Genomic DNA, 16,241 nt, shown 5'->3' with positions numbered 1-16,241 from the left:
AGAGCCCCAAGTCCCACAGATTGTCACTAGTGGAACCAGCACTTGGGCCAAGGTCCACATGACCCCACTGCCAGTGCTTTTAACATAGTTGCAAGGATAACTGCAATGTGGCTAGGAATAGAAAGATAGCATGGCTCCCAAGCCACAGCCAGGAAGGCAAAAAAGCCAGTGCAAGGAAACCTGCACATCCCGGAGCCAGGAGACACGTGAGTCAGGATGCCCCACCCCCACATTTGATAAGGGACCCTGAGACAGTTAGGAGGGGAGGAGACCCCCCTAGAATGTCTCTCATGCTGCCCATAGTGAATAACTTCTCTTTCTGTATGTGTCCCCCACCATCCCCAGCTGGCTGTGCACACAAGATTAGCAGTGCAGAGGGGACCCTGGCGAGTCCCAACTGGCCTGACAAATACCCCAGCCGGAGGGAGTGCACCTGGAACATCTCTTCGACTGCAGGCCACAGGGTGAAACTCGTGAGTCATTTTTGTAGTTTATTGAAAATGCGGATTTGGGTATCATATGTGGGTTTGACTCCGCTCTGTAACTTGGGGGAGGTTACTCAACATGTCCAGGTCTCAGTTTCATTATCTGGAACACATGGATACTAATGAAGCCTACTTCATGGGGCTGTTGTGCAGAGTCAGAGACAATGCACAAAAGCTCTATCGGACGGGTGTGGTGGCTCAAGCCTGTAATCCCAGCACTTTGGGAGGCCGAGGCGGGTGGATCATGAGGTCAATAGATCAAGACCATCCTGATCAACATGGTGAAACCCCGTCTCTACTAAAAATACAAAAAATTAGCTGGGCATGGTGGCATGTGCCTGTAATTCCGGTTACTCAGGAGGCTGAGGCAGGAGAATTGCCTGAACCCAGGAGGCGGAGGTTGCGGTGAGCCGAGATCGCGCCATTGCACTCCAGCCTGGGTAACAAGAGCAAAACTCCTCAAAAAAAAAAAAAGCTCTATCGTTCACACCTGGGCACAGCGGGACCAGCAGGGGGCGGCATCACCACCCACATCTGCAGTGCCGTTTCAGATTCACTTGTTTCCAGTTTTAATTTTTTACAAGACAATACAGACTCATGATTTTAAAAAGGAATCAGTACAGGAGGTTGGAAATAGAAATCAGAAGACCCCAGAGCTCTCATTCCCACTCTAGAAATGACCATGCTAAACATATTCTTGTGGATACTTCCAGAAATTTTCTGTGCACAATCATGACTGTCAATATACAGGGAAATATATGTTTTTATTACTCAAATTCCTCTAATAAAATCCTATTCATCTTTTTTCCACAACTTACTTTTTTTCCCATTAGTAATAGGAAACTAAATTCTTTATGCAAATTCCCTCTTGAATAAATTTTTTTTTTTTTTTTAGAAGTAGTCTCGCTCTGTTGCCAGGCTGGAATGCAGTGACACGATCTTGGCTCACTGCAACCTCTGCCTCCTGGGTTCAAGCAATTCACCTGCCTCAGCCTCCTCAGTAGCTGCAATTACAGGCGGCCGCCACCACACCCAGCTAATTTTTATATTTTTAGTAGAGACGGGATTTCACCATGTTAGCCAGGATGGTCTCAATCTCCTGACCTCGTGGTCCACCCGCCTCGGCCTCCTAAAGTGCTGGGATTACAGGCGTGAGCCACCACATCCAGATAAATTAAAAAATTTTTTTCCCCAAGCCTTTATTTAAAATCTTTTTCACATATATGGCATGTGGTGTGCACACCAAGCTCAGTTATTTCAAAGGAGAGTTGAATCTCCTAGGAGTCTCATTTGTCAGCCTCCAGGGACTCCCACATTTTGGAGAATAAAGACACCCTTTTGCCAGTTGGAGAATGTATTGTACTTCCAACAGACGGACATTTTTTTAAATGGGGTTTTCTGACTGTAGAGGTGAGTAGGATTAGCCCTCTGAACTGTGGACAGATAAGTTAGGGACAGTGAAGGAGAACTGAGAGGGGGAAGCCATGATCAATGGACTAGGGCGCAGGGACTTGCAGGATGTTTGTTGGTGAGAGCCATGAGTTAGAAGCAGAAAAGGCGAATGGGCCCCCAAGGCGTCGAGGGGTGAAGACAGGGCCTCTGACCACGGAGTGCTCACATGCTGGGGATACTGCCGCTGTGCTAAGAGCAGCTGTCCAGGGTCAGCCTTGAATCTAGGTGATGATACGCTGGAGAGCGCCTTAGGGAAAGGCACTGCTTCTCCAAGACCACCATCTGCTAGGAAATGTTCGCGATGGCAACGTAGAGCCCCGAGGACCGCGGGGTTGGCGCCCTCTGGCGTTGGGAGCGCGCAAACGCACACGGGAAGCGTTTGCCTGAGGCTCCTACATAAAAGTGGTGGATTCCAAAAGGCGTTTCCTTGGGAAATGGTTGGTGGATATATTGATTGAGCTCTTTTTGCTACCATAGAATGTGAGTTGAACATTTCTCAAGGAAGCTGGTGGTGTTCACTGCATGGGGATGGTGACAGGGAGCTCCCTCCCTGTTGTCCTAAGGCTCCCTCCCACTGCATGGCTGTCCTGGTGCCACCGCTCCCCTGCCCCATGTATCTACCCACCACCCTGGCCCCAGCGCTCCCTATCTCACAGGCGGAAGAGCTCTGCCCAAGTGCGGTAGGTAGTGCGTCAGAGTCATTCCTCTGAAAGCCTGCATTGCCGCGGTGGTCCTGTGTCCCCCTCCCAACCTCCATCTCTGCACTGCCAGGCTGGCCCCGCTCTTTTGAATTGCGACCCCCTAACTAATGTCCTATCTCCCTGCTCTGTCATTTGGTCCAAGTCTTCATCTAACACTGTCCCCGCTCACCTTATCCCATCTCCATTGACGCTGGGACTGCCATCAGTCGGCCACCTACCCAGCACCTGAGAAGCCTGCATTCAGGGCTAAAAAGCCTGGAATGGTGGGGCTCCCCTGGCCAGTGCTAGGGGGCAGTCCTTAGGGGGAACAGGGAGAAGTGAGGCAGGATAACCTGGCGATGGATAGCAGTGGGGGCTGGAGAAGGCTGGCTGGGGTCAAATTCAGTTTCATCTGTCTCCAGCTGTGTGAGCTTGGGCAGGCCAGCCAGCTTCTCTAAGACTCACTTTCCCCTTCTACATGTTGGAAATAATAGCTCTTCCTTCACAGCATCACCAGAAGAAAGTGAGAAAATGTCCGTAAATGCTTGGCATGGAATAAACAGTGGCAGCCACCATAAGGATGCTGCCTGGAGCAGCATGCACCTCATACAACCTCACCTGTGTCATTGGTACTGAAGGATCGTGCAGCAGAGTGCACAGGTCAACAGCAGCGTCTCTGACATCAGAGCGCCATATCATGGCCCAACTCTGCCAGTGTGTGACCTTGTGCAAGTCATCTGACAGCTCTGAGTCTCCATTTCCTCATCTGTAAAGTGATTAGACACATCACAGGGTTTAAAGATTAAATGAGGTGATACTAGTAAAGCATTCAAAACAGCTGCTGACACCCCTTGCTGGCTCTTAGCCCTAAGTGAGAGAAAAGCTGAGTGATGGGATGGAAGGAAGACAGATTTGGGCTGTGGAAAGCCTGGCTCTGTCACTTAATAGCTGTCAAAATGTCAGGCATTTAAACTGTCTGAACCCCTACTCTCTCATCTGCAGTGTGGTCATCATAGCAATAGCTCATGTAACTACCTCATAGGGCCACTTGCTGGACCAAAAGCAAGTCGGAAGTTGAGAGCCTCTCTACAGATGTCCCTAAGCATCACCATGGCCACACGCCCCAGGGCACAGCCAGCCGGAGGTCTGCATGCTCTCCCTCGCCCCTTCCTCTCCCAGAACTGGAGAGGAGGCCCCCACCCCAGCTGAATGCCAGGCCCTGGCCTTACTTTCTGCTCTTCTGTCCCCAGACCTTTAATGAGTTTGAGATCGAGCAGCACCAGGAATGTGCCTATGACCACCTGGAAATGTACGACGGGCCCAACAGCCTGGCCCCCATCCTGGGCCGTTTCTGTGGCAGCAAGAAACCGGATCCCTTGGTGGCTTCGGGCAGTAGTCTGTTTCTCAGATTTTATTCGGATGCCTCGGTGCAGAGGAAAGGCTTCCAGGCAGTGCACAGCACAGGTACCTGGGGTGGGACGCTGCCATCCAGCTGATGAGCACTTGGACAGGAGACAGAGAGATAGTGAAGGCTGGATAAGGACTGCCTTTAATTCTGACCGGGGAAGAGTGAGGGGAGGAAGGTGTGTAACAAAATGTACTATTAAAATGAAGCATCAAGCTGGGCACGGTGGCTCATGCCTATAATCCCAGCACCTTGGGAGGCCGAGGCAGGTGGATCAGCTAAGGTCAGGAGCTTGAGACCAGCCTGGGCAACATGGTGAAACTCTGTCTCTACTACAAATACAAAATTAACTGGGTGTGGTGGTGGGTGTCTGTAATTCCAGCTACTTAGGAGGCTGAGGCAGGAGAATTGCTTGAACCCTGGAGGTAGAGATTGCAGTGAGCTGAGATTGCACCACTGCACTCCAGCCTGGATGACAAAGTGAGACTCTATCTCTAAAAAAATAAAAATAAAAAAATGAAGCATCAGCAACCATAGGGAAAAGAGCTGTTTTCTTTCAATGTCTTTAATTGACACAATTCGAAATGGATGACGCTTTGTTAGTGCCCCATTTTTTTCCTTCCTCCTTTTCTTCCTTTCTTCCTCTCTTTTAAAAATGTATTTTGGCTGGTCACACTGGCTTACCCCTATAATCCTAGAACTTTGGGAGGCTGAGTGGGGAAGATTGCTTGAGCCCAGGAGTTCAAGACCTGCTAGGACAAGATGATGAGAATCCATCTCTATAAAAGAAAAACTAGACAATATAGTGAGGCATGGTGGTCCCAGCTGCCCAGGAGGCTGAAGCAGGAGAATCGTTGGAGCCCAGGAATTCAAAGCTGCAGTGAGTTCTGATCACACCACTGCGCTCCAGCCTGGGTATTCTGCTGCTCTGTAAAGTCCAAAAGTTGTGTACTGGAGTGGTGAAGGCAGCCCTTTATCCCTCTAAGGACCCAGTTCTGGAAAGTGAAATGCTTCTGTTCCCCAAGACTTTTTCCTCCACTCAAAATGTAAATAGCGCTATTGGGTCCTTTGGTGGGCAGTGTATGTGTTTATAACTTATATTATCTACTTTGTTAAGTAGAAGAATGTCAGTAAGAAATTTGGCTCTGCTCTTTAGCCATTAAAATGTTACCACCTGGGACTAGTGCCCACGGAAGCCAATCTGACCCTTTGATCCTGATGTACAATTGTGTCCTTTGTCAGAGCTGGTGGCCACCCAAAGCCCACTCTGCTTCTGTAATGCTGAGTCTGAGATCACAATCATGGGACCCTGTGATCCTTTTAACAGTCCCTATCCCCATTTTTTTTTTCAGTACCAGAAAATATAAATCAGGTCAAACAATACAGCAGCCAGCATCCGAAGGCAGTTCAGCCTGGCCCTGCTCACCAGAAAACACTGCATGATTTGTGGAACCCTCTCAAACTCCCTGAGAAATTCTAGTCTCCCCCAGGGAAGTTTAAAAGCTGTTAACTAGTGATTTGGGCCTCTTGTCCCTGCAGATAGAGACCAGGAAGAACACAGGTGCTCCAGGGTCCCGGCAGGAAATGGGGGCACATTCAGAGTCATTATTTGAGGAGAAGTTAATGGAGGGACATGTTACAAGGGGGTGGCAGGGACTGGGACACTGCAGGACAGTGAAGCCACTAGAGCTAGGGGCTGCAAGGCTGGGAACTGTAACCCCAGGCCCAGGATGAGAGGAGGGAGCGTTCCTGGAAGCTGGAGATGGAGAGGGATGCAGAGACCCTCCGGCTGCTACTGTGGCCCAAGTGAAAGAAAAGCTGTAACAATCAGGGGGCTGAATGCCCTGATCTCTTTCCTCCCTCCCTCCCTCTCATCTGCTAGTGCTCCCTACGGGTGAACCTGAAGCAGAGGCTGCAGGGGTCATCGATGCAGGCCAGGGGTCTGTTCCCGGGGCCCAGCACGTGGGGAGGGTTGGGGGGTCTGGTGGGATGGATGGGAGGTATCCTGCCCTGCTCTGTGCTCATTTCCTGACCACCCAGCTCTCAGGAATTTGAAATTTCCCAAAGACAGGTTAGACCTGGAGGACATTCTAAGCCAGAGCCAATACAGGACTAAGAATGGGCAGTCAGACAGGACTGGGGCCAGGAGGGGTGTGGAGCTCCAGCAGGGCCTGTGAGTGTTAGGAGCCAGGCAGCCTAGGATCTACAGAATCTATAACAGCGTTTGCCTGGGCCCCTCCGGGGCATGGAGCACACTGGGGAGGGGAGGGCTTGTGCAGGGATTTGCCTCCAGAATTTCTGGTGCTTGCTCATCTAGACCAGTCTTATCTATCTTTTTTATTTTATTTATTTATTTACTTTTTTTTTTTTTGAGATGAAGTTTTACTCTATGGCCCAGGTTGGAGTGCAGTGGCACAATCTCAGTTCACTGCAAACTCTACCTCCCAGGTTCATGTGATTCTCCTGCCTCAGCCTCCCAAGTAGCTGGGATTACAGGTGCCTGCCACCACACCCAGCTCATTTTGCTTTTTAGTAGAGACGGGGTTTCATCATGTTGGCCAGGCTGGTCACAAACTCCTGACCTCAAGTGATCCACTCACCTCGGCCTCCCAAAGTGCTGGGATTACAGGCATGAGCCACTGTGGCCGGCCAATGTCCATTTTATTTTATGTGGACTTACGTGTCCAAGACACAAGGTACTATATATCAGACCAAGGCCAAGCAGAGTTACTGTCCTTGTATGATAAAAAACCCAGAAACAAAGACTAGAGAATACAAACCCAGAGTCTGAGGTGCAGCTCACCTGTGACACCCACAGGGACCTCAAAGTTGGCCTACAGTCCATGCTCTCAACTGCAAGAACCAGTCAAGTAGGATCTGAGGTTTCCAGGGTTGAGAGCTCACCCGCGGTCCTGATGTGCTTTTATCTCCCTCTGTTGGCAGAAATGACAAATTACAGCCAGTCAGTGGGGCTAGTGTGAACTCTTCTCAGAGGCCTCCAGCACTTCAGGCAATAAAGCGGCAAATAGACCCACTCACACCCCAGCGACCGGTCAGGCGGACCATCCCCTGGCTCCATGCCTCCATAACTGGAAAAAGCAAAAAGCAGCCAGCTCTTTTCAATGGCATGCTCACGTATTCTCAAGCTGGGAACAGGAGACATATAAGGGCCCCCTTTTTTTTTTAAACCTTGGCTTGTAAGGGCCACTTTTTTTGTTGCTGTTGTTTTTTTGAGACAGAGTTTCTCACTTGTTGCCTGGAGTGCAATGGCACAATTTTGGCTCACCTCAGCCTCTGTCTCCTGGGTTCAAGTGATTCTCCTGCCTCAGCCTCCCAAGTAGCTGGGATTACAGGTGCCCACCACCATGCCCGCCTAATTTTGTATTTTTAATAGAGACAGGGTTTCTCCATGTTGGTCAGGCTGTTCTCGAACTCCTGACCTCGGGTGATCTGCTTGCCTCAGCCTCCCAAAGTGCTGGGATTACAGGTGTGAGCCACAGTGTTGTAAGGGCCGCTTTGCATCTACCTGACCTGGGGGAGCCAGGGGCTTCTGTGTACCCCTCCATCAAATGGGGTGTTGAGACTACCTGGCCTCGCCTGCCAGGCATGCACCAGGCTCTATAGGGAAAGCTGAGTGGACACAGGTGGGAGGCATGAGGGTGTCCTGTGCTGAGGGGACATCTCACTTCTCTGCTCCAGAGTGCGGGGGCAGGCTGAAAGCTGAAGTGCAGACCAAAGAGCTCTATTCCCATGCCCAGTTTGGGGACAACAACTACCCGAGCCAGGCCCACTGCGACTGGGTGATCGTGGCGGAGGATGGCTACGGCGTGGAGCTGACATTCCAGACCTTTGAGGTTGAGGAGGAGGCTGACTGTGGCTACGACTACATGGACGCCTACGACGGCTACGACAGCTCAGCACCCAGGCTCGGCCGCTTCTGTGGCTCTGGGGTAAGTCCCAGAGACGCTGGGGCCGGGGCAGAGTGTGACGATTCACAGCCTGAGTTGTGGAGTCAGACACAGCCGGGTTTCCAGCCTGGAAACCCCCATTACTTAGGAGCAATGGCCAGGAGGATTGTTCTGTGGGAGTGGAGTGGGGAGCAGGAGAACTGTCAGAGAGGAGGTCAGGAGGCAGCCAGGGACCAGTCCTTGAAGGTCCCTTACTGAGGCCAGCCACGGACGAGCACCTTTCCTTTTGGGACTTTCTCCCTGTTTTTACAAAGGCTTTCCCTCTCCCCTGCTTTTTTTTTATTTTTTTTAAGACAGTCTTGCTCTGTCACCCAAGCGGGATCTTGGCTCACTGCAATCTCTGCCTCCTGAGTTCATGCAATTCTCCTGCCTCCGCCTGCCAAGTAGCTGGGATTATAGGTGTGCACCACCACGCCCATCCAATTTTTGTATTTTCAGTAGAGACGGGGTTTCACCACGTTGGCCAGGATGGTCTCGAACTCCTGACCTCAAATGATCCACCTGCCTCGGCCTCCCAAAGTGCTGGGATTACAGGCATGAGCCACCATGGCTGGCCTCTCCCCTCCATTTTTATTTGGCCTTCAGGCTTTAAAAATATTTAATTATGGGTCAGGCATGGTGGTTCCCAGCACTTTGGGAGGCTGAGACAGGTGGATCACTTGAGGTCAGGAGTTCAAGACAAGCCTGGCAAACATGGTGAAACCCTGTCTCTACTAAAAATACAAAAATTAGTCGGGCGTGGTGGCATGTGCCTGTAATCCCAGCTACTTGGGAGGCTAAGGCAGGAGAATCACTTGAACCTGGGAGGTGGAGGTTGCAGTGAGTGGAGATCACGCCATTGCACTCCAGCCTGGGTGACAAAAGCAAAACTCTGTCTCAAAAAATACATATATTTAATTATGTTTTTATATATTTCTAATATTCACATTTCTCTCCTCAAGCAAAACCAAATGCCTATGAAAATCGCAAATCATTTACTCACTATACACACGATAGTTGTGTTCAAGGTCATTATCAGTTTTCTCATTACTGTCTTTTTCAGTGGGCCTGTTGTGTTTGCTCTTTCTCAGCACCTGACATAGGGCTTGGCATGTAGCTGGTGCTAGGAGGGAGTTTGTGCTCTGGCCACTGCCACACTGGACGCTGCCCATGCTGGGCCCCAGCCCTCTCCTTTCTGTTGCCTCCAGGCCTGGTCACTTAAGCTTCTTTGCTATTGGTTGGACTGATATCACATCATTTTGGAGTCACCAGTGCTCCTTGTGCTAAACAGAAACTGAAATTGGCATTTATATTTGAGTAATTCCCTTCATCTTCTTTCAGCCTCTAAAAAAAAAAAATGACAAAGTGGCACTTGACCAATGCACCACCTCTGATAAAGTCTTTCAAACTTTGGGGTCTGTGGAAAGGAACCCCTGGGAGGGTCCTGAGCAGTTAACCGTGGGGGAAGCCCACTTTGGCTTCACTAGAACCTTGCAGGCAACAGCTTTGGAATGTGGTTCCATTCACAGACCACCTGGCAAAACCTTTCTGACACATATGGTGGCTCCATCCCATTTTTTGTCCTTGGATGGGACAGAGGCCTGAACAATGGTCTTTGTTTCAGGTCTCCTGGGAGTCACATCACAATGACGACCCTGGAGCTCAGTGATCCATGGTGCATCACTTTATAGTCAGAGGGACCTGAGCGTGGGTCCTGCCCACCTGTGAGACCTTGAGTCTCAGTTCCCTGAAGTGAAAGATGGGGCTCGTACCTGCCTTATAAGGTTGCTGTAAAGTTTACATAAGATCTGGAAGTTCCTAGAGCAGCACCTGACTGACCTGTGTACTTAATAAATAATAGATTCAATATGAGCTATGCACCTGGGATCCTCTTTGGATGAGCAGGGCCTGCAAAATTCTCTGGAGCAGAATTTGCAATGCTTTTTTCTCTTTTTTTCTTTTTGGAAAGGAGCTTATTTTGATGCCCTTCAGAGTCTCTGGTACCAGGGATGCATCCTGTGTGCTTGCATAAGATCTGGTCCCATCCTCCTCATTTTCAACTGTAATCACAGCTAAACTCCTTCTCATTTTCTTTTCTCGTCTCCTCAGCCATTGGAAGAAATCTACTCTGCAGGAGATTCCCTGATGATTCGATTCCACACAGATGACACCATCAACAAGAAAGGCTTTCATGCCCGATACACCAGTACCAAGTTCCAGGATGCCCTGCACATGAAGAAATAATGCTGATGTTCTTGAAAGACAGGCATTGAGAATGTTTTGTTTTCGTTTTACAACAACAGCACCTTGAAAATCTGCCCTAAAACAGTGTACAGTATTTTTCTCAAACAAACACTCAGAATCCAGTCTTGGAGGTATATATTTGAATGAAAGTACATGTAAGTTTGGCCAACAAGGTGGAGAGAAAATGTTCTTTTGATTCCGGCTGCAATGTTATCACTCATGAACTGTTAGGGTGGAAGTCTCTGACCATTCAAGCTATGCTTGTACATACCCATTCTCCTTGTCTCTTGCTCCCATGTGGCAAAAGGCCAGCCTTGAGGTTGCTCGTTCCTCTAATCTGGACTTGCTTGCAAAGGTGCCAGGCTGTCTTCTGTCTATGTCGGGCATAAGAGATGAAAGCTTGGCCGTGACTAATGTGTGACTCACAGCTTTGGCTGGAATTGTTTTCTTTCTCTCTGCCAGGGGCATGTCAACCAAGAAACCTGAAAATATGGATGTCAGGACTTAAAAAGGCATCACACTGAGCAGTGTTCACAGAGGGAGTTTTGAGTATGAGAATCATTGTTAGGAGACCACAAGCCATTTCACTGAGTCGTTGGCTCTCCTTGTCCCGTTGGTTCCCCCCCATACCTAATTACAGTGGGGGCTAAGGCATCCATTATGAATACAGCAGAACATTTGCTGGCGAGAGTCCTGTCTGCTGAGAAGACAATATTGTGGCTCGTCCTGATAGTTTTTCGTTGCTTGACTTTGAGAAGACTCCACCTGTGCTTGGAATTCCATGGGCTTCGAAGAACATTTCTTCTTTTAGCTTTGGAGGCACTTCCTGTGGCACACTGGGACTCTGACATCCAATTCAAACTGCGTTTGCAAACTGTGCAAAGACATCTTACGAGGGACCAATTCAGGTCCCTCGTGGGGTGAACACTGCTGAAGACTGGTTAATTATAAGTTATGTAAGAATCATCGCCTTGTTGTAATAAGTCAATCAGTGACTAGCTTCCTGTAGCCAATCAGGTTAAACAGTGCATTGGTAACATTGCTTAGATTAACTAGAATTCAATCACCAACTTGCAATCAGAATTCACAACACTTGGCACTTGTTCTAGAGACGTGTAGCAGATGTTTACATAATTGTAGCACCTCAAGGTATAATTTAAACAGTGAGGTAGTTTTGAATGGCATTTCATTAAGGCATTTATGGGCATTATGAGCTAAAAGCTGTGGTATGTTAGCTTTAAAAGAGTATTTATGTTGGATAATTTTTCAATAATGTTTACATAACTGTAAGTCCTGTTCGGTTGGTGTGGAACACAGGGCGGCACATGTGTGTTTCTGGTTAGAGCCAAGATCACTCCCATGCACCAGAACTCCTTTGGAATGAATTGGCATCATTTTAGACTAAGTATTTGTAAAAGGTAAAAGGTGATATTTTTTACAGATCAGAATATGCCACCAGAGGACTCTGTCTCATTAAAATGATTGCTGGGAGCAAAAACTAAAATGATACAAAGAAAAGTCAAAGAAATGCATGGGAATATTTTTTCCTTAAAACAGAAAAAAAAGTATTATTATTAATATATGTCTGTATATATGTATGTATGTAAAAGATCAGCTGTCAAAGCCTTAATCAATGCAGTGTGGAAAATGCCAACCGCTGGCCTTTGCTTTACTGTGGGTCCTGCAGGATTGGCTCTCCATTCCCCGCCTCTCTTTTCACCAAGTTTTGTTTTGGCCTTTCTTGGCCCTGGACTGAGGTTCAGCCTACAGTCTCATATTGTGCATATGGCAGACCCTGCCCGGCGTGCGCTTTGACATGGCAAATGGAACAGCTGACCTCCTGGCTCCAATCCCATCTGCCTGTTAGGGTAGATTCCATTTCTCTAATTTTTGTATGTTCTGTGGTTTTATTTGGTCTCATCTTGTCTATCAGAGTTGAAAATGGAACTGGGATACTTAAGATGGCTGTTAAGATTCTTTGTCCAAGGAAATAACAGTTTTGTAGTTTCAAGCTTTCGAAGTCTAAGCAGGATTAACCCATTTCATGGAATAGTGGGAGGGAGTCAGAAGAGTCGGTGCTTCGCAGCAAGACGGCGAAACAATAATCCTTCTTCTTATCTCTTTTGTATGAACATTTTCAAAACACACAGCTTCAATGATTGTCACCATATGGCCAATTTGCAACAATGGGACCCTTATGAAAAACCTTTATTCAGGCCTCCAGTGTGACGTATCTGCAGAAAAGACAGGCCCTGATTCGGCCGGGGCTAGCTGGGCCGCTTCTCTGGAAGCCCACACTTGTGAGGACTTGGGCATGACACAGGTTCTTGCGAAGAACTTCGAGGCTGGCTTCACAACAGAGAGTCCATTCAGCAGAAAGACCCAGGCCTCTCTGCCTTGGTGCTTGCAATTGCTCAGTGACTGGCTGCAAACATCCCCAGAAGCAAACAGGTAGAACATACCTCTTCAGCCTGCTTTGCGCTTTAATTGGATGCCAAGCTTTGGGGATGACACTGAGCTGCAAGAATAGTTTCATTTCAGAGAATTGTCTTAGGACAAACAGTCTGATGAAGAATTTGGGGGTCTGGGTTTCCAGCCTGGCTCAGTTCTGCTGTAACCTGGTCTAGCAAAAGCTAAACCTGGATTGCAGGGCAGGAAAAGGTCTGGAATCAACTTCAGCCAGTGGAATGTCTTCAATCAGAGAAGGAGAGGCTGTTGATTCACTCACTATTACCTCTATTTTCCTCTAAGGTAAATCTGTAGGGTAAATACTGCTAAGGTGACGTTTCCCCTCTATTTCTATTTCACATTTCTCTCTAAAGCAAGCTTGTTCAACCCATGGCCCAGGTCGGTTTTGAATGTGGCCTGACACAAATTCGTTAACTTTTTTGAAATACTATAAGTTTCTTTTTGTGATTTTTTAAAAATCTCATCAGCTATCATTAGTGTTAGTGTATTTTTTGGCCCAAGACAATTCTTCTTCTTCCCATGTAGCCCAGGGAAAACACGAGATTGGACACTCCTGCCGTAAAGTTTCTCATTACTCACAGATTGCTCAGCTGGTTTAAATAATTCGTAAAGTCCTGCTAACTAGCAAATTCACTTTGGGATTTTCTATTGATTGGGTCCCTTGGGTAACTTTCAGATTGGTACTGTTAGCATTCCACTTGTGAACAAATGTTCCCTTGGCTTCAGCAGATGTTTTCAAAGTTTCTTTTGTAGACTGAACTTCTGAACAGCCATCCCAAATGCCTAAAAGTTTTCTTTTTAAAAAGGAAAACTGTTTAAAGTGTTATATGTAAACATATCAGTATTTTTAATTTTGTGTAAGTTTACATTTCATGAAATGATGTCAGTTTCAAAGAGAAAGCGGAGAGCACCTAACATACGTCTCTACCTAGAAAGGATGGTTTCATTAAAGAATGTGGATTTATTGATGTGTCTTGGGTTTGTATTGCTAATTCAGACCAAATGGGTCCTCTTGGTGATAATTTTCTCTAATATCACAAGAGCTTGAGAGAGAATACTAAAAGGGGGCCCTTCTCTACAGCCTTACACTTTCTGGTGAATACCCATGTCCCTAGTTCCAGAACAGAGTTCACTTATGGATCCCAAAAGTCACGAGCAAAGCTAAAGATGGCTTTCAAGTTTGTTCCCTTTCTTACACTAAAACAAACTGGAAATCTGACAACCTAATTGTTGTGAAGATGTCTGCTGCTGAAACCATCCAGATGTGGGAGACATCTTCCAGTTGCCCCTCAGCTCCCATGGCCACCCTCCTCTATCTAAGGACATCTGACACTCGAAACTAAAGGTCATGGCTCCCAGTAAGTGAAAGTCCCTGCTGGGGGCCCTGGAAGTCCCTCCTTCCACTTGCCACTTCAGGTTTAGGGGTGGCAATGACACCCTACTTGTCTAACACTGGGGTACTGCACTTCCCCTAAGGGGGACATTTATAGGTAGTCATTTTAATACATTCTTTTCAAATGTAGTAAATTGAGTATACATTACTTGTCTCCTGCAAGGATCCTGACTGACACAGGGTCATTTCCAACACAAAGACAGGGACTCCATCTGATAAAGGACACCCTCTTCAGGTTGATTAGATGAAGAGGCTTTGGGGTATGTTTAGAGTTTTGTGGGTTATATTACAGAAGAGTAACTATACAACTGTGTTTTTAGAAGGACTCAGATTGTTCTCAATGCAAAATCCTTTAACATATGCAGTTGTTTTGTGTTATACATAGTCTGAAGATTTTATGACTTTTCTGCCCATTTGCAGTCACCAATTACATAGAGATGACAGATGATTGATAGATGGCAAATAGATGATATAGGTAGATGGATAGGTGATAGGGAAAGAAAGAGAGAAAGAAGAAAGAGAGAGAAAAAGAAACAAAAGAAGGAAGGAAGGAAGGAAAGAAGGAAAAAAGAAAGCTATGAATCTTCAGCAACATTTATCTTCTAGACCTAACAATGAGTCCCGGTGGTACAAGGGTGTGAATGCTGGTATATCAGTCAGCACAGGCTAGCTTGTGCTTCAACAACAACTATCCCCCAAATCTCAGGGGCTTTACATAAGAAAGAGCTATTTCTTGTCTACACTACATGTTCATTTCTGGTCATCTGAAAACTCTTTCATATCATCCTCAGTCTGGACAAGGCTGATGGAGCAGCAGCATCAGAACATTGCTGGGTTTTATAATACAGGGGAAAAAAGGGTGACACATGACACACTGGCTCTTAAAACTGCCTGGAAGTGACATATTCCTTCTACTCATTTCATTGATCATAGCAAGTCACATGGCTATCCTTAACTTCATGACAAGAATAAGGTAAACTAGCGACGTTGGTAGGCAGAAGTAATGACTCTCACATGTAACATTCATAGATAGGAAAATGACTATAAGTTGTTTTTTTGTTCTAAAATTTCATTTTATCCTTACCTTATTACTAATATTTTAGATAAAGATTTCTGAAAATTAGAACAAGGCCACTGCAACAATGTTTGTATACCCACAAAATTCATATACTGAAATCCCAGTCCCCTGTGTAATAGTATTGGGAGGTGGGGTATACAGTCTAGGAGCAGATTAGAACACCAGCTGTCCCCTGACTGCTCATTAGCACCCCCTGGGATGCCCCTGCCCAACTCTGATCAATTAACTCAGAGTCTCTGGGGGCAGGGCCCAGCCATCAAGAGTTTTTATAACCATGCCCCCCCCCACCACTTAGGCGATTCAGGTGCGCAACCAGGACAGAAAACCCACCTGATTAAAGGCAATCTGGTCTCCACTGTGCCACTAAACTGATCTTGTTAAGGTCACCAGCAACCCCTCTACTGGGAATCAGAAGGCTCCTCGGACCTCTTCAGAGGCTACCTCTCAGCAGCAGCTAATACAATTAACCAACATCCACTCCCCTTCTTGAATGAAATTTCTTTCCTGTGACCCCCAAACTTCTCTGACTTTCCTGCCTCACTCAACTCTCCCTGCTGGCAATACCACTTCCTCCAGGCTGTTAAATGTCTGTGAACCCCTGGGCTCTGTCCTGGCCCTCTGCCCTGTCTACCTGCTCATCCACAGGCTGGCCTCTCCCAAACGGACCTCTTCAGCCCACACTCACTTTATCCAATTGCCTACTTGGCACCCCCACTTGGACAGCCCCTATGCTACCCAGGTGTAAGGGTAATCTGTTTCTCCAGTATTACCTGCCTAAGCCAATTGTGTCTCCATTTTTGTTAGTCAACCCCAAACCCAGGAGTGGGCTCTATTCTTCTCTTTCCCTCGTCTTCTCTCCCCTCCCCTGCCCCATATTTTTTTCATCATCAAATCCCACTGGCTCCACCTCTGCAGTAAGTCACACACTCATCCTACAGCAGCCACCTTCATCGCTCACCTGGACTTCACTCACCAGCCACCACCTGCTTCCACTCTCTTCCCCTGTAGTCCTTGCTCCGCAGAGAAGCCCCAGCAATCTTGATCAGCAGCAATTAGATCATGCATCTCTCCCACTGAAAAACCCTTGG

General features: G+C 47.4%; 1 protein-coding gene across 2 annotated transcripts in view; it reads left to right on the top strand.

Moving 5' to 3' along the window:
- Positions 1 to 11,731, top strand: part of TLL2 (tolloid like 2) — a 145,419-nt gene extending 133,688 nt beyond the window's left edge. For both annotated transcript variants that reach the window (XM_035268617.3, XM_035268616.3), the window contains 4 exons: positions 346 to 473; positions 3,868 to 4,081; positions 7,722 to 7,972; positions 10,079 to 11,731. In XM_035268617.3, the coding sequence (XP_035124508.3) occupies positions 346 to 473; positions 3,868 to 4,081; positions 7,722 to 7,972; positions 10,079 to 10,213 (728 nt within the window). In that variant the 3' untranslated portion in view covers positions 10,214 to 11,731. The remainder of the gene's footprint in view (positions 1 to 345; positions 474 to 3,867; positions 4,082 to 7,721; positions 7,973 to 10,078) is intronic.
- Positions 11,732 to 16,241: the final 4,510 nt, after the last annotated feature.

This window comes from Callithrix jacchus, chromosome 12 (assembly GCF_049354715.1).
Source record: "Callithrix jacchus isolate 240 chromosome 12, calJac240_pri, whole genome shotgun sequence".
In the NCBI taxonomy this organism is placed as follows: domain Eukaryota; kingdom Metazoa; phylum Chordata; class Mammalia; order Primates; family Cebidae; genus Callithrix; species Callithrix jacchus.
Note: the sequence above shows the minus strand (reverse complement) of the source record. Positions and strands in the feature narration are given on the sequence as shown.